The sequence below is a fragment of the Stegostoma tigrinum genome, chromosome 5, assembly GCF_030684315.1.
Source record: "Stegostoma tigrinum isolate sSteTig4 chromosome 5, sSteTig4.hap1, whole genome shotgun sequence".
Lineage (NCBI taxonomy): Eukaryota > Metazoa > Chordata > Chondrichthyes > Orectolobiformes > Stegostomatidae > Stegostoma > Stegostoma tigrinum.
Genome location: NC_081358.1, coordinates 98,094,213 through 98,113,228, shown reverse-complemented (window position 1 = coordinate 98,113,228; position 19,016 = coordinate 98,094,213). Strand labels below are relative to the sequence as shown.

General features: G+C 40.4%; 1 protein-coding gene across 2 annotated transcripts in view; it reads left to right on the top strand.

Moving 5' to 3' along the window:
• The window catches only part of LOC125451808 (ALS2 C-terminal-like protein), a 92,986-nt gene that overhangs the window by 37,731 nt on the left and 36,239 nt on the right, over window positions 1-19,016 (top strand). For both annotated transcript variants that reach the window (XM_048529408.2, XM_048529407.2), the window contains exons 8-14: window positions 6,770-6,880; window positions 7,571-7,632; window positions 9,853-9,919; window positions 11,808-12,010; window positions 13,021-13,086; window positions 14,636-14,731; window positions 15,516-15,677. In XM_048529408.2, coding sequence (XP_048385365.1) covers window positions 6,770-6,880; window positions 7,571-7,632; window positions 9,853-9,919; window positions 11,808-12,010; window positions 13,021-13,086; window positions 14,636-14,731; window positions 15,516-15,677 — 767 coding nt within the window. The remainder of the gene's footprint in view (window positions 1-6,769; window positions 6,881-7,570; window positions 7,633-9,852; window positions 9,920-11,807; window positions 12,011-13,020; window positions 13,087-14,635; window positions 14,732-15,515; window positions 15,678-19,016) is intronic.

Genomic DNA, 19,016 nt, shown 5'->3' with positions numbered 1-19,016 from the left:
TCAGTTAGCTCTTCTATTAGTCCTATACCCCTGCTGTTTCCCAGAGCAATGCAAGTTTTCTCCCCTTCAAGTATTGATCCAGTTCCCATAGTATGTTGTGAGTAAATCTGCTTCTACCATCCTTTCAGGCACGCTTTACAAATTGCAACAAGTCATGTTCTTTATTTTCCCACCTGCCACCTTTTGGTTTGTTTATGAATCATCTTTAAGCCTGTCTTTTCTGGGTAATGGCTGTTCTGCCAATGGGAATGTTATTTTACTCTCCTATCAAATCTGTTCAGTATTTTGAATACCCCTGTCTCACCTAAGCCTTCTCTGTTCTAAATGGAATAACTCCAGTTTCTGAAGTATATCTATATAACAGAGGTCTTTCACCCCCATTAAATCTCTACACCTTAATTTTAAATCATTCACATTATCTCTAAAAGGGGATGTGTATACTTGACCAGGTAGGGCCTAGGCTGTGTTCTATACAGATTTATCATACCTTCCTTACCATTTATGAAGCTGAGGACCTCATGTATGTTTTTAAACTGCTTCTCAACTTTGCTGTAAAAGTCTTGTGCAGATGGAGACACAGATCTTTCTGTTCATGCATTCACTTTGAGTTCGCCATTTGATTGTGTCTCTTCATCCTTACCAAATCGTTTCATTTAATGGTTCGCTGTAGTAAATCGCAGCTGCCTTGTGCTTGCTTGTTTCCCTGGGAAGTATTCTTCTCACCAGGAAGTTCTTCTGATGTGTTGCTATCCTGCTCACTGTTGACATTTTGACTTCAGAGGACATGTCATCAGTGAAAATGATAATTGGGAAAGATGAATGATGGCTGATTGATTCTGTACTTCTTACTTCTGATTTTGTGTGTTCATTGTGAGTATGTATGTAAGTAAAGAAAGAAATCTAATATGGTTCCCTATTTCTCTCAAACTGTTATGCATCTTACTCTAGAAGCTAAAAGTATGGGATGGGGTCATATTGCATGTTCCAGTTTTTTGAACGTTGTCCAATTTAGTTTTACACTCTAGCTTTCTTCTTGTATCTCTTTTCTCTTCACTATAAATTCAATTCTTTATTGAAAAGTCCCAATTGAAGCAGTTTTCAAAAAAAATGTATATATATGAGTTGGCTAAACCACTGTTTATTTTCGGCCCTAGTTACTCTTGAGATGATAATGAGAACCACTGCAGTACATGTGGTTTGGGTCAATTCACAGAGCTGTTGGAGAGGACTTTGAGTGAAGGAACAGATATATGGTTCCAAGTTAGGATGATGTATGGCTTGGAAAGGAACTTGCAGGTTGTGGTGTTCGTGTGCATTTGCTGCCTTTGTCCTTCTTGGTAGTAAAGCTCATGATACTGTCTAAGCAATTGGTGAATGACTGCAATGATTGTACAGGCTGCTGCCACAGTGCATCAGTGATGGAGGGGAGAATGTTGAAGGTGATAAATGGGGTACCAATTAATCTGGTTTCATTTGTCCTGGTTGGTGTTGATCTTTGAATTGTGTCGGAGCTTCAGTTACCCAGGCTAGTAGAGAGTATTCTAACACACTCCCGACTGGTGTCTTGCAGATGGTGGCCAGGCTTTGGGGAGTCCGGACTTACTCCTGTAGCCACAACATTTATATGGTTGATTTAAGTTCTAGTGACGGTAACTGCAGTATATCAAAAGTGGAGGATTCAATAATAGTGATACCTTGTAAGGTTAAAAGGTAATTGTTGGTTTTTCTTTCACTGGAGTGGGTGAATGTTAATTGACACTTATCAACTCAAGCTTAGATATTGTCCATGTCTTGCTGTATATGTACGTTGACTGCTTCTGTATCGGAGGGGTTGTGGATAGTGCTGAACACGGTGCAATCTTCGGTGAACATCCCTGCTTCTGACCTTATGATGGAGCTCATGGCACTGACGAAGCTGATGGTTGGACCTAGGACATTATTCTGAGGAGCTTCTGCAGTGGTGTCTTGAGGCTGAAATGAGTTACCTCCAATGATCACATCTGCCTGTGTGCTCGTATGATTCCAATCTGCAGAGAGATTTCCTCGATTCCCTTGAACTTCAATTTTGCTAGATCTCCCTGATGACATGTTCTGTCAAATGCGACCTTGATGTCAAGGGCAGTCATCTTCACATCCTCTTGAGTTTAGTCCTTTTGCCTCTGTTTAGGCCAAAGTTGTAAATAGTTCAGGAATTGAGTGGCCCTAGCAAACCCAGATTACACATTAGCGAACAGTATTGTTAAGTAAGTGCTGCTGGAAAGCACTGTTGATGACACCTTCCATCACTGTTGCTGCTGATGGAGAATCAGTTGATGGGTGAATAATTAGCCAGGTAGGATTTGTCCTGCTTTTTGTGCATAGAGCGTACTTAGGGCAAGTTCCTATTTTGGTGACCGGATGCCAGTGTTGTAATTACAACAAAGCAGCTGACTAGAGGTGCAGGTAATTCTTCAACAGTGTTACAAGAATACAAGGCTCATAGCCAACAATATCGACAGCCATTTCTCAACTTTGTGGAGTAAATCAAATTGGCTGAAGGCTGACACCCAGGATGTTGGAGATTTCGGAATGAGGCCAAGATGGATCATCAACTCAGCATTCCTAGTTGAAGATAAAAGCAGCTACTTCAGCCTTGTCTTTTGTAGTGATGGTCCATGATTGACAATAGGGATATATGGGGATCGTCCTCCTCTCGTGAGTTGTTTATATGTCCACCGTTATTTATGATTGGATGTTGCAGGACTGTAGAGGTTAGATCTGAGCTTTTGGTTTTGGGATTCTTTGGCTCGTGCTGCTTATGTAATGCTCTCCTGCACCCTTCTTTGAACCAGGGCCAATCCCTTTTCTTGACTGTGCTGGTAGAATGAAGGATAAGCTGTGCTGAGAGTTTATTGATTGTGCTTGAATAAAATCCTTTCATTGATGGTATACAGTACCTTACTGCTACCCAGCCTTGAGTTGTTAGATCTGCTCAAAATCTATCCCATTCAGCATGTGTTGGGGTGGTATTTGGGTTGCAATGCCAAACAAAATGAGAGGGTATTCTCAATGTGAAGGAGGAGATTTCACCATGAGAATTCTGTGGTTGTCATTATTGATACTGTCATGGACAGAATTATCTGACCAAGGCTGATTATTGAGGATGATGCCAAGTACTTCTTTCACTCTTGTTGGTTCCCTTACCAACTGCCAAAGACCTAGTCCAGCAGTTAGTTTGTTCAGAGCTCAATCATTTCAGTCAGTAGTGATGCTACTGAACCACTCTTCGTGATGGCTATTGAAGTCCCCCAGTCAGAGTACTACTGCCACCCTCAGCGCATCCTCCAAGTAGTGTTCAATATGAAGGGGAACTTACTTATTAGCTGAGGGGCTGTAGGGATAATCTGTAGGTGGTTTCCTTGACCATGTTTGACTAATGCCATGAAACTTCATGCAGTTGAGAGTCAATGTTGAAGAATCCCTGGAAACTCCTTCCTGACTGTAAACCAATGTTGCCACCATCTCTGTGTGCAGACTCTGGACAAACCCAGGGATCATAATGGTGGTGGCTGGGATGCAGTCATTCTCAGAGAATCCTATCTTACGTTTATGGGACAGCTCTTTCAATGTTGACATAGCCCCAGATACTTTTAGGATGACTTTCCAGAGTTGACAGGGCTGTGTACCTTTGTAAGTCCCTCCATCATTGCTGGGTTGTCAGTCCGGACTCATTTCTTTTATTAGACTTTTGCAGTTGTTCGATACAATAGAGTTGCTTGCTAGACAATTTTAGAAGTCATTTAAAAGTCAACTACATTGCTGTGGATCTGGAGTTATATGCAGGGCAGGTCAAGTGAGGATGATAGATTTTCTTTTTCCTAGTGGACACTACTGCAGTAGATGGATTTTTACAATTGACAGTTGTTTTGTGACCATCACTAGATCAGAAAGGTTTTTAAATTTCAGATTATTTAAGCAAGTTCTAGTAAGTCCTTAGTAAGTCATTATATTCCAAATGAGCTTTTAATCTTGTGCTGACAAGTTATTAGTAGTTCTCCCAGGATCTTAGATTGAGGGGCCTATAGTTAGCTTCCTCTCCCTTTTTTGTGAACGAAGATGTAACAATACTTTCATCCTATGGCACCACTCTGTGTCCAATCTAAAAAATGTTTGCACTATCTTCCTATTCCCTCAGGAAATGTAAGCATGTCCCATTTGAACTTGTTGACTCGTTAGTTTTGAGTCATGCTAACTTATTTAGTAACTCCTTTGTATTTATTTAGAGTTGTTTTTAATCAACCAATTCAGATATGTTATGACAAGGGTCTGATTTGATTGGATGTATTTGTATGTGCATAAATACAATGATAAGTTTTGTTTTGTGTGCAGTACAGGCTGATCATAACATACAATGACATATAGCTGGGGCAGGCGGGACTTGAACTACGACTTGCACTTGTGCCAAAAGAGCTGGACGTAATTGGTTTTATCATTCCTTTAATTAGCCTTTAACTTTTTAACGTTTATGAGAGGTCCGCATTCCTTTTTACTTTACTTGCTATTATCATATATTGTCTCCTCTTTGTTGTTCTTGTATCCTTTTCCGACTTATCCCATACTCTGCATTTTCCATGTTTTTCTTCTGTATTTAGTACATGACATTAAACCTCCTTTCATTTGAATTTCTGACTATTTCATTATCCAGTGGTCACCAGCATTACAAAAGATCTATAAATACAAATCTTGTGAAATGTTTGAGAAAAATGTAGTTCAAATAAATTCCACGTAAATAAATATTGGACAGTTGCAGGAATTTGTGCTAAAAATGATGACTCACTGGGCAGATGCCAGCAGATTTGTGCTGTCTGAGGCCCACATGATACCTAAATCCATCATTCCCCTTCTGCTGACATAATCTTTCCAAATTTAGAATAAGAACAGAAAATGCTGGAGATCATTAATAGAACCGACAGCATTTGTGGAGAGAGAGAGAGAGAGAGCTAATGTTTCAAGTAAATTGCACTCTGTGTTAAGCCAAAGGTGCTACCTATACTTTGAGATAGTGGTCTGGAATGGGCGTTTGTGTAAATTGTGTCCCTGGGGCTGCATGATCCTTACAACACCACCAGTTCTCTCTCTGTCTGTCTCTTTCTCTCCTTCCCCCAGCCCATGTTCCAATAGGACTATCGCAATTTTACCTTCTCCTTCGAAAAAAGGAGAACTGGTGGATGCAGCGTATTTGGATTTTCAGAATATGTTTGATAGTGTTCACGCAAGAGATAAGTAAACCAAATTAGAACCCATGGGATTAGGAATAATATACTTATATGGGTTGAGAATTAAATAACACACTGAAAGCAAAGAGTAGGAATAAGCAGATCATCCTGAGAATGTTACGAGCGAAATACTGCAAAGACCCTTGCTCGGTTCGCTTTTCAAAAACTAAAATGAATTGGATGTGGGGAGCAATTATAATATTTACAAGTTTGCAGTTACAAAAATAGGTGGAAATGTAAATTTTGTGGACGATTGTTGGAAACTGCAAGGAGACTTGGTCAGACTAAATGAATGGGTAAGAACACAGCAGCTGGAACATAGTGTGAATAAGTGTAAAGGTTTTCACTTTGGTAGAAAATAAAGCTGAATGTTTTTTTAAATGTTGAGAGGTTGGAAGTGCCAGTGTCCAAAGGGGTATCCTTGAACATTGAGGGTTAGCATGCAAGTAATTTGGAAGACCAAGGCTATGAAGGCCTTGTTGTAAGAGGTTTAGAGTACATAAGTAATCATGTCTTGTTGCAATTGGCTTGGTGAAATTGTAACTGGAGTATTGTATGCAGTTTTTGTCTCCCTATCCAAGGTAGGATGTACTTGTTTTAAAGGGAATGTAACAGAAGTTCACCAGACTAGCCCCTGGGAAGGCAGGATTGTTTTCAGAGATTGAGGAAACTGAGTCTGTATTCTCTGGATTTCAAAACTTGAGGGGTGGTCTCACTGAAATTTATGAAGTTATTGAAGTGTATGGCAGAGTGGATCTAGTTATTTCCCCTGGCTAGTGAGTCTAGAAGTAGTAACATCATCTCAGACATGCCATCTCCTCATTGAGATGAAGTGCAAATTCTATACTGAAAGCATTCCGAATCTATGGAGTTCTCTATCCTAGAGGACTGTGAAATCCCAGAAACTAACATGTTCAAGACAGAAATTGATACATTTTTGAAGACTGATGACATGAAGGGATGTGGAGAATATGTGGAATGTGGCATTGAGCTAGATGATCTGCCATGGTGTAATTGAGTAATGGATCAGGCTCAATGCAGTGAATGGTCCACTCATGTACCTAAGAGAATTTTAAAATTGTCTAAAGCATATGTAAGCTAGTCAGAGGACTTGGTTTGTGTTAGGTTAAAGGCAGCAGAATGTGTTAAATGCAGCAGAATGCAGATGAGCTTAATGATGTTGCCAGAGAATCACTGAAATAATTGCTTCTGATGGTATCAACGATATTGACCTAAAATACTCTGAATTTACCCATCCAGAAGCCACCAGGATTAGGAAGGCTGACACAATGTCAGGGCCCTTGAAGGAAATCTTAATATCTAAGGCTTGTGGAACTGTACTCAATAAACGTCAAATTCTCCAATTGAGAAAGTGGTAAGGGCAATAGAGGAAACATATCATCCGCTGCTATATACACTTGTGGTGTGTTGAGATGGATCTGCATTAAGTCCATGTACATTTTTCTGCAATGCTTATTTCCACTTCCTGACCAATAATTATTTTCTTTTTTCAGGAGCTTTTGTTTCTTCCAGAGCGGCGCCTGAGGGAAGACAGCAAAAATATCCCACTGACCTGCCCAGATGGCAGGCTTTTGCTGTTCGATGATAGCCTTGTTTTTATTCAGGTAAAGAGCTCTGTGTTCAAGGAAATGGACACAGCTTCATTTGTTCATCTAGTGTGCTGCTGTAGTTTTGCAAATAATGAAATGGAGAACATACACTTGTGAGGACTATTGAAAATGTGGGAGTTGGTGACCATGTTTTGGATGGCTTTCTCTGGAAGCTGAAGGTGTGTGCACGGCCTGAATTGGAGGGTTGACGAGTTGAGTATTAGGAGATGGAGAGCAGCAATAGGAAGGTTTGAACACAAGATTGAGAATTTAAAATTGAGGATTTGACGGACCAGCAGCGAAGGTCGGTGAAGCTAGGAACGATGTAGTTGATGCGAATTATGATACAGGGTTTGGATTTTATGCAGTGTGGAAGAAATGTCAATCAGGAGAGTATTGGAATTATAGAGATTGAAAATAGTGATGATATGGGTGAGGTTTTCAGCAGCAGAAGTGTTCAGGCAGGATCGGTAACGGGTGATATGACAATTGGAAGTAAGTGGTCTCTCTCTGGAGTGGGACTTGACCTACAGTGTTTTATTAAAACGCTGGAGTGTTACCATTGACTTAAGATGGACAAGGTCAACTCAAGTGGAAACTGAGATTATAGCCTCAGATCTCTCTTTGGCAGTTTGCTGCCTCTGAAATTATTTATTGTGGATTTAGTAACTTTAATACAAGTTACCTTTTCCTTTCTTTCCACAGGGTTCTGAAAGTAGCATCTACAAGCTTGACACACTGTGGGTGGATGACAGTAGTTCTGAAGGGTGAGCAGGAAGAGGTCTGGATTGTTGCTCAGGGAGGGGAGCATATATATTTTCATATTCCCAGATGCTGGTTCATGTTGGTGTATGGTTCAATGGTACCGTTGTATATATTGGTGAAATTTGATGCCCTGCCCATTTTGTTTTTGGGGGCTGTGGGCTGGGAAGGGTGACAAACAAAGGCCACCAAATGGCCTTACCCTGCTGCAGATGCTATTAATCCAGCATTGGTCAGGGTCTCACCATACAGGGAGCACAACAAGTAAACCTGTACAGGGTTGCTTTTCAGGGTCCCAGGGTGGATCCCCATTTGAAGGCATCTGCTGAGAGACGCCCACTTGCCTTAGCCACTGTCATGTCATTCCCACCAAATCCTCTTTCCATACCGTTCACTCATCTATAACCTGAGATGTGAGGTTGAACCTATGCCTCAGGTGAGTGGAGTCTCTTCCGCTGCGTTCCTCCATGGTGCTACTATCAATGGGGTTACTGACAATTGACTGACAGCTTTTGCTGGGTGTGACCTCTGCACCCAAAGGCCCACTGCTGTCCAGTTAAGTGCCTGAGTTGCACTTAATTCAGTGGGTCTTCCCTCAAAGATGCAATGCAGGGCTCCCATTGGTTCTCCAGTTAGTCTTTGGTGTGGGTAATGCTGTTACTTACATATGTATTTCAGGATATGAGACAACTATTTAGCCAAAAAGAAATAAGCTTCAGCCCTTGGATTTCATTACCTTGCATTAGCTCACATTAAGTGTCTGATAGCAGAGCATGAAAGTTTCATTATGATTCTGGGGGCAAAATGACAAATTGTCTTGAATCCTTGTGTGTACAGAGAAGGTAAACATGTTGTCATCAAACTGATTTATATTTAACAGAAGGTCAGAACTATATAAGTCACAAAATTGTCCAATTATGCAACTTAAAATTGCACTGGAAATTTGTTTTGATGATTCAATATTTTCCAATAAAAGGGCAGCAGATTCTGGAAAAACTATCCATTGATTTAAAAAGTCCAGTCTTAATACAAAATGCAGTCCTTGCTGTTAAAATAACCTCTCTGGCTAGCAGATACACCAACAGAAAGCAACCATGATGGAAATGCTGATGATTTTGTAAATTGCATAAAAGCAGCTAAATTCTTGACTTTATCCTGTGTAGAACTGGCTGCAGCATCTCAGCATAGTTACTCTTACAGATTGTGGATCCATGACCTACTCTAGGATTTGAATATATCCATTAATCTGACACATTGCTGCAGTACTGGGGATAGTGTTTTGGTTTTAGAATTGAGGAAACCTTGTAGTTCAGAAACCTAATGCTCTCGGTGAAGCCCCCGTACCCCTGAGCAACTAATACATTTAGTTTGTTTTAAGGCATCTAATTTTTAATCATTAGAGCATCCAGTAGTAACCGACCTCTATTGTGAGCTGTGCGACAAGCTGGAAGGTCAGGTTGGTGTGGAACATGTAAACCTGACAAATAAGAGAAGGGATCCCTCCCATGATGTAATATACCTCAATGGAAAGACATGAAGGAACTGTTACTTTCAAAACAGTCGTTGGCTTATGACATTTGTGTTCAAGAAGACACACGGAGTTTTAAATCACAATTTACAGTTTCCAGGAAGAAGGAAAACCCATCCACTTCCAAGATAACAAAGTATGGAGCTGGATGAACACAGCAGGCCAAGCAGCATCTTAGGAGCACAAACCTGCTGTGTTCGTCCAGCTTCACACTTTGTTATCTCGGATTCTCCAGCATCTGCAGTTCCCATTATCTCTCCCATCCACTTCCAGACTGTCTTGCCTTCAGCCTATATTAATGGGATTTGATGTTTATCAAATGTTCCAGCTGTAGTGCTGGAATATGTCCAGTGGCACTTCAGGCTGGATCAATGTCTGTCTTAGACAAATCTGAAGCCAGAGAGTGTGCCCTCATTACCACCCCCAGGACTTTTACACCAGCCTCTGTCTTGATCATTTTTATTAAAACCCTTCCTATTGTAAGTGCCATCAATTAGCCAAAGCTGGCTGCTGACCACTTTCAGTGAAAATGCTAGAAATTTCTTTGTGTTAATACTAAGTTGTGAGATACGGTCTTCCAACACACATTAGAAATTGTAATTATTTTGCAAATCTGTTGTATAGTTTTGTTCACTTGAGTACTTTGGGATCTTCCCCTGAATTCCATATTAACAAAATATATTTCTGTTCTGTTTAGAAATCAATTGAAGATAATTGTTCCAGAGGAAGAGTTTACATTCACCATTCAAGATTTCCAGGATAAGGTGAGAAAGGAACTTAAAACTTTGTCACAAGTAAGAGGGAAATGATATGGTCTTGTCACCTCCTGAGATCCGAATGTCCATGCAGTTTAGAATGAATGAATGGAAACCTACCATTTTGGATGATGGAGGATCATTTGTGAAGTGCATTTTTGCCACTTTGGATGCAATTACATTTTGGCCTAAGATTACGCTGTTAAAAATGTCCATAACTGACTCTGAACTTTATTTTCAAATGGCAATTTTGAACAAAAATTTTGAACTTGTCGGAAGCCTGTATTGAAGGAAGATTCCTTCTGGTTTCTGTTGGTGACAACATGTTGTGAGTTTGTTCACCTCAGGTTGTCACTTTGACTTTTCACATCCTTCTGGCCTTTGGGTGATTGCAGCACTTGAGAACTAGTACTCTATTCCAATATAAGGGATTGCTTCATTGTGCCTGTGTATTTCAAGATACCATTGCACTATTTGAAGGATGTCAGGACGTGCTGCCAATGTTCCAAACAAAAATAAAGCTAACTGGTGATTTAGCTCAGAGATAATGGGAACTGCAGATGCTGGAGAATCCAAGATAATAAAATGTGAGGCTGGATGAACACAGCAGGCCAAGCAGCATCTCAGGAGCACAAAAGCTGACGTTTCGGGCCTAGACCCTTCATCAGAGAGGGGGATGGGGAGAGGGAACTGGAATAAATAGGGAGAGAGGGGGAGGCGGACCGAAGATGGAGAGTAAAGAAGATAGGTGGAGAGAGTATAGGTGGGGAGGTAGGGAGGGGATAGGTCAATCCAGGAAAGACGGACAGGTCAAGGAGGTGGGATGAGGTTAGTAGGTGGATGGGGGTGCGGCTTGGGGTGGGAGGAAGGGATGGGTGAGAGGAAGAACCAGTTAGGGAGGCAGAGACAGGTTGGACTGGTTTTGGGATGCAGTGGGTGGGGGGGAAGAGCTGGGCTGGTTGTGTGGTGCAGTGGGGGGAGGGGACGAACTGGGCTGGTTTAGGGATGCAGTAGGGGAAGGGGAGATTTTGAAACTGGTGAAGTCCACATTGATGCCATTAGGCTGCAGGGTGATTTAGCTCTCTGTTTGTACAATGTATCTGTGGTCAAAATGATTAACAATGTAATAACAATGACTACACTACAGAAGTAATTATTTAGGAATAGTATCATAGATTCATATAGCACAGAAGAGGCCTTTTGGCCCATTGAGTCTGTACTGCCAAAACTACACTAAATCTAAACTAGTCCCATTACAAATTAATGCCCTTAATGCATCTGGAATGAAATTAAAATTCTCTTACTTTATTTGAAATTCATACAAAGGTGAAATAACAGCCACATACCATAGTATTCTTTCCACACAATTTCCAATCAGTTTCACAACACTGACTAGAATGCCCTTTGGTCAGTGATTGTTCCCTCATTCTTCAAGTCCGAAAGCTTCAGGCTGGAATCCCGCCGCAGAGAACTTGAGCACAAATTCTGGGTTGACGCTTTAGTTTTGTGCTGCATAGTGAGTATGAGACTATGTGTAATGTTATTTTGAGGTGTAGTCTTTTGAATGAAATGTTAAACTAAATCTGTATCTACACCTTTGTAACTGGGTGCATGGTACTATTTTAGGAAAAGCAGGACAGTCCTTCTAATGCTTTGTCCAACATTTAGCTCAAAGGTACCTTTTCAAAATCAGATATTGTTGATATCAATTTCATTTGCATTTGTGTGACACTGCTGTGTGCTAATGGACTGCCATTAGAGTCCATGATCACAGCAATTATACTTCAACATTTACATTGCTACAAAGGGCTTTGAGATATCCTGAGACTGTGAACAACCTGAATGTGTACCTTTGTCACATATTCACATGTTAGCATTCCGTTTCTGTGATTCACAGATGGTATGGTTTTGGAAGCTGAACCAAGCTATTCGGCAGCACTTAGCTGGCAAACTGGATTTCCCTTTATGGGGTGAAGAAGGCGCAGGGGATTCATACAACATGCCTGTTTGTCGTTTTGCTGCCTATACTTTTAACAACAGCCCTCGATTTAAGGATGCAATCTATGAAGGGGACTGGTATAAGGGAAAGCCCCACGGCAGGTATATGGCTGCACAGAGTTAACCTTTTCAACCAATGTCTAATTGTGAAGTAGCAAATTAAAATTGTTTGATATTGTTTAGATGGTTTATGATTAGTGCTTGTTGAGCAAAATTATGTCTTATGACCTCCTGCCTATTCTTCATTACTGATATAGTAGGTGCACTGGAACATTCTTAAATGTTCTCATTAAGAGTGTTTTATTTGAAGACAGTGTCCTTTCACATGAATGGCTGAAATACCAGTCTTTTTAGAACTGTCTTGCATACAGTTCTTAACAATGTTTTATGAAAGTAGTTCCTAACTCAAGAACTGACTAGTCCTGGAGTGTGCATACATTATTGATTGAAAAATATAAAGAAATTGGCAGAAGTAATCTCTAACCTCTCTTTAAAGCCACTTATTTTGTGTAGTAATTGATTATACAAATATGGCTGTGGAGTGCAAACAGAGGTAACTAACTCAAAATTAAAATTTAAGTCAGATCTGGTTTGGTTGCCCTTTTTGAGGGAGATCAGCAAGTCTGTGGAGGAAGCATGGAAACTGAAGGTGCTGTCTGCTAGGACAATGGATGCAGATTCAGTGGTAATTTTCAAATGTAATTAGTTAGTTTCTTGAAAATCAGTGCTATCAGGAAAGTGGAAATATTGGAAAAGATTTTTTCCAAGAGCTAATACAGGCACGATAGGTTAAAAGATGCCCTATGTGCTCCAAGATTGGATGACAAAATCAGTAGAGTGATAACATCTTATATCTGTAAACAGACCTGCCCAGTGAGAAATTCTTGGAGCAAACAGGCCCATAGATCATGGACCCATATCCACGATTAGGTAGGAGCTGAGAGTTGTGGATTTGCAGCTTTCAGACCTAACTGCCAATGCTGTTCACTGCTGGGTGAGACTGATTGCAGGACTAATCCTTACCTTTCAATATGGGCACCACCTTGAATTTCCTAGGATTAAGGTTATGGATAGCAGCAGGCACATAGTAACTGGTATTTTCATTGATTTAGTGGAATCATGAAATGGCCAGATGGACGGAATTATGCTGGAAATTATGAAGATGGTCAGGAACATGGGTAAGCAATGACAAGACTGTCAAATTCCACTACCATAGCGTCACTTCGATTTTCCCCCTGCCTTACATGATCAGGCGCTGAGACCCGAATCTAAGACTTTTACTTACCTGTAGGCCTGACTGTTTTAGGGCTGCTTGGTGAATCTCTTGTTTCTCAGCCTCCAGAAATTTGAGAATCGTCCAAAACTCTGCTGCCATATCTTAAATTGTACCAAGTCCTCCTCAATTCTCATCCCCATATTCTCTGGCTTGCATTGACCTCCAAACTCCTTTTCAAGCAGCAGTTTGATTTTAGAATTTACAATCTTATGTTGAAATTTTATATTACCTTGCCATTCCTATCTACATAAGCAGCTTGAACTCCGCAACCATATCCAGTGTTCTCCAATCCTGGCTTTTGAGTCTCTTTTGTTTTCATCGCTCCAGTGTTGATGGTTATGTTTTCAGTTGTTCAGTGCTAGATTTCCATCCTGAAATTGCTCTGCTTCTCTATCCCTCTCTTATCCTTAAAGATCTCCTTAAATTCTAGCCCTTTGACTAAGCTTTTTGGTCGTATCTTAATAGTGCCTATGTTGCGTGGCATCTAATTACTTCCTTGATGAAGCTTTTGGAATATACTAGTTTGAGGTTTTGTTGTAAAATAAAGGCAGGACATGTTCAATCTTCAAAAGGGCAGAAAGCATCTGTGGAGAGAAAAAAGTGAATGTTTCAGGTCAATGATCTTTCATCATACATATCAACATGGTCAGATGTAACATTTCTAATTCTGACATTTCTGGCTAATGTGAAGGGCTTGGCTGAAAAAGTGAATTATTGTAGTCATTTTCCTCTCTAGTGGGTCTAAAATCCTGAGAATGATGAGATGGTAATTCAATCTGTCTGACATTTTTAAATAATGTAATTAAAAGAGAGTTACAGTTGTATTCCAAAAAGACACAGCTCACTGGCTGTAAGATCAACACTAATTGCGAGTGACATCAAAGTCATTTCAGTTTTCAGGATGGGTAACTAACATCCCTATCTAACTTCTCACCGTTGGCCCTACCAATGTTGCCTGATTATGCACTGGTAAAGTGCTTTGGTACATTTTGTTGAAACTGTGCTTTCAATGCAAGTTGTTACTTCATTAGGTCGGGCACAATTTAAGAGGTGCAGCCATCATATTGAACAATGAACAAAATGTGCTGTATGGCTTCAAAATGAGCTAAAGACTGCTGATATATTGCTTGGAGGAGGGGGAAGACTGAAGATAAGCACTCCACATTCATTCTGCCACTAATAATTTTCCAAGGCCTCTGTGCTACAGGCATCCTTTCTGATCGACAGAGCACAAAACTCGGATGTGCCTGCCTCTTTTTGCATTGCTTCAGCAAAGTGGAGAGAACAGCATTAAACACTGGCTTGATCAGCATCATACTACTAATTGTCAGAGGCACAGCAGGCTACTGATGGTCATAAGTGAATGGTACAGGAGGGGCGCAAATAATCCCTTGGTGAATTGGGAATTTCACTGATTTACGGGTATACTAATGACTTGTGTTTTGTTCTAGTTTTGGTGTGTATGTTGTTCCTGGAGGGCCAGAGATCTTTGATTGTTATAAGTGTCACTGGAAAAGTGGGAAAATGCATGGCTATGGCATCTGTGAGTAAGTACATCAAATCATTAAATCCATTTGACAGTCAGCTCTCAGGCTTTGAAACTAAAAAGATTTGATTTGGTGACTCAGTTCCCATCTGATTTTCAGAATGCCAAAGTTTCGCCGACTTCTAACATCACATTAACCAGTTTACAATTGCCTGGTCTGGCCTTCTTTCCTTCCTCGAATAAAACTCTTACATTAACTGAGTCCACTGACAAAATTGACATATTCAAAGAGGATTGATATATCAATATGCCTCTATAGCATCTTTGCCAACCCAATGACTTAGCCACTGTGAGTCCGCTAATTCTTTTGTAGAATCATTTTATTTTCTGTGAGTTCATTCCAAACATTGTTCTAATTCCTGTCCTCATGAGGTTTTTTTTCTGTCTCTATAATGTATTGTAATTGTCTTCATTTTAATTTTAGGATTACAAGGATAATTTCATACTTGCATGTTCCTGGCTAACAACCCATCATCTAAAAGGGGAAATTCAAAGATTATCATTCTTATTAATTTGGTCTGGGTTTTCTGACTGATCTGTAAATTCATTAATAACCTCGAAATCCCCGGGAGATGCAACTCTGCCTACAGCCGTTCTATACTTACCGCATAGTGGAAAACTGAATTCAATAGAACAAGTTTACTAACTACATAAACAGTGAAGCATTTACGGCTAAAAGACTTAAGTTAACTCAGCACAGACTGTGGATTGAATCTGGGTGCCTCATAGCCCGTTTAGCATAATAGCTCAGTCTGAAAATGTAAATAAAACCAATTTGTTTCTAGGTATGGAAATGGAATGACCTACAAAGGCTATTTTCAAGACAACCAACGTCATGGATTTGGAATTCTACACAGCTCTCGACTGGAAAATCTTCCCTTTAAGTATGTGGGACATTGGGAGAATGATAAAAAAAGCGGATATGGAGTATTTGATGATCTTGACAGGTATGAGACAATTTAATCAGCTATTCCAATACTAAACCCATGGGCAGGAAGGAGAAAAGATCGACTTTCTTTCTTATTGCTTTTGGATCAATCTTGTATTGCAATCTTTTTAATTGGCCTTGATCAACCCAGGATTATGGCTAAACTATGAACCTTGCAAATTTAGGCAACTCTGAACCAATTTTTTTAGATTATAATGTAAAGCCAGCAGTCAGAACAAATATTTTAATTGTCATTTACCTCTTAAATGATTCCTCACGTCCTGAGCTCCTCAACAACTGAAAGAATGCAGCCACTGAATAGCTGGGCCATGTAACTGGGAAGGTCTTTGCTCTGTAAATTGGCCTTGGTTTAGCTGACAGTAGTTCATGGACTAGATTGTGGAATTATTCAGGGTACAGCTCTGCTCTGAGACTACTCTGCCAAGATTCATTGCTATCACAGAGCTGGATGGCTGGTTTGCAATGCAGAGTGATGCTAATAGTGAAGATTCAGTTCCTTCATCGACTGAGGTTATCATGAAGACCCTGCCTTCTCAATCTCACCCTCACCTGAGTTGTGGTGACCCTCAGATTAAACACCAGTCATCTCTCTCCTGTGAGCGAGCAGCTCTATGATCCTTTGGGACCATGATGACTTGACTTTACTAAGCAGGATAGCAAGAGGGAGCCTTGACAATGTAGGAACAGGAGTAGGCCATTCATCACTCAGGCTTGTTCCACCATTTAGTGGGATTATGGCTGATCTATGGTCTAATTCTGTATACCTGCCTAAGGCCAATATCCATTAAATCCTTTTATGACAAAAAATTATCTATCTCATTTAAAATTAACAGCTGATTTAAGATCCACATGGAACACACTCCAAAAGCAAGTTCAAACATGAAGAGGAAGAGGGAAAAGAGATGTATAATTCACTAACAAATGAATTTCACTGGACTAGTAACTCAGACACCTTAGTTAATATTTTGGCAACATGTCTCACTATGGCAATGTTGAAATTTGAGTTGAATAAAAACCTGAAATTAAAATCAAGCACAATGGCAACCAAATAACTGAAATTATACCTGGACATATATTGGAGTACAAGACAACAACATTATGTTGCACCTATATGAAATCTGGAATACTGAGAGTAGATATGCGCACCACACCTTTGGAAGGATATATTAACTTTGGAGGGAGTTCAACATAGGTTTACAAGAATAATATCTGGACTTCAGGGGTTATGAGGAGAGAATTTAGAAGGCTAAAGGGTGAGCTTATTAAAGTCTTCAAGATATTAACAGGATAAGACAGGGTAGAAAGGGAAATCTATTTCCACTTGTTGGGGATTCTAGAGCAAGGAGAAATAATCTGAGACTGAGGGTTAATGTTCAGGAGAGATGTTAGGAAGCACAAAGCGTGGTAGTTGTTTGGAACTTTCTTCCACAACCAGCAATTGATGCAGGATCAGTTGTTAATTTTAAATCTAAGATAGGTAAATTGTTGTGGAGAAAAATATTAGGGATATAAGCAAAAACTTGTATTGAGTTAGGCCATAGGTCAGCCATTATCAAATTAGATGACAGAACAGGCTTGGGGGGCTGAATGGCCTACAGTCTGTTCCTACGTTCCCATTGATTAGCTTACATATGACTCCAAATGTGTAGCAATGTGGTTGACTCATAACTGACCTCAGAAATGGCCTAGTAAGGGACTCCATTCAGTGAAACCACTACAAAAGCTAAATAAATAAATGAAGCACCCAGTGTCAGCACCAGAAACGACAATGGCACATACAGTCTTGTTGAACTGCAGTATCTCCTTACTAACAGCTGGGAGCTAATGCCAAAATTGGGAAACACGACCCACTAATTAGGTAAGAAATGCCAGCATACTCATACGTACATAACTAAACTTCACGATTTCCCTGATACCTGGGGATGATGATGCTGTCTATGTTCTATCCCACCAACAGAACAGGCTGGCATTGATAGAGCTACAGAAATATACACTCAGCTGAGTGTTGCCCTGGGTGTTGTCAGCATTGGTTCGGGTACCCACGACATAGCATGTTATTAGGTCACACATGGGAAAGAAAGCCACTTGGTTAGTTACCATTTGCCTCCCTCTCCCCCTCTTCAGCTGAAGAATTGGTTTACGTCTTCACTGAACATCACTTAACAGAATCACTGGGTGTAGTAAGGGCATAGGATGTACTCTGGTTGGAGATCTTCGAGGTCTATCATCAAGAATGGCTCGGTAGCATCTTTACTGCCTGATCTGGCTCAGTCCTGGCATGGCTGCTAGTCACTGAGTTAGCAGTATCATGCGTTCCGAGCTTAATGGGACAGCACAGTGGCTCAGTGGTCAGCACTGCTGCCTCACAGCACCAGAAATGCAGGTTTGATTCCACCCTTGCACGATTGTCTGTGTGGAGTTTGCACATTCTCCCTGTGTCGGCATGGGTTTCCTCCTGGTGCTCCGGTTCCCTCCCGCAGTGCAAAGATATGCAGGCTAGGTGGATTGGCCATGCTAAATTGCCCATAATGTTCAGAGATGTGTAGATTAGGTTGTTTACTGGGGAATGGGTCTAGGTGGGATGCTCTGAGGATCAGTGTAGATTTGTTGGGCTGAGGGGCTTGTTTCCACACTGTAGGGATTCTATGAAAATAGAGGTATAAAGAAAAACTGTGGATGAAGAGCCCAAAATACAGGGGTAAATAGGTGGCTTTCTCTCAGTTACTTTGTATTTTGGCAAAAATGTCATGCTTATCAACCATGTGGTCCTTATCTGAAGAGCCAGTTAATTGGATGTCGATATTGATTGTGTCATACTTTTTTTCCCTTGCAGGGTCTTTGAATATTATTTACTTTCCACTCAGAAGGAGAGAAAGGGACCTGAATTGCTTGCAGGCTTTTGGACATCCAAGTCCTATTGCTGTCTTCTCTCAGTTGTGTGATAAAACTGCTACTTAGAACCATCCCAAAGCTGTTGCTGAGCAGTTTTTTTTCAATGCTAAGGCATCTGGTGTGAAATAGTCGCAAAAAAAATTAAATTCCCGCTTCCAAAAATCACATGATCTTTGTAAACAATGAATAAATGCCACACCATTTTACTTCTGCATCATTATAAAAGTAAATAACATGCCAAACTTCAATTTTCCAATTTACATTCATTACATATATTATATACATATTTTAGAAGAATGAGGGGTCATCTCACACATCTATGAAAATTCTAACAGGTCTAGACAGAGTAAGCACAGGAAGGATGTTCCCAATGAGCTGGGAGTCGGAACTAGGGGTCACAGTCACGGTAGGCCATTTAGTGCAGAGATGAGAAACTCTTTCACCC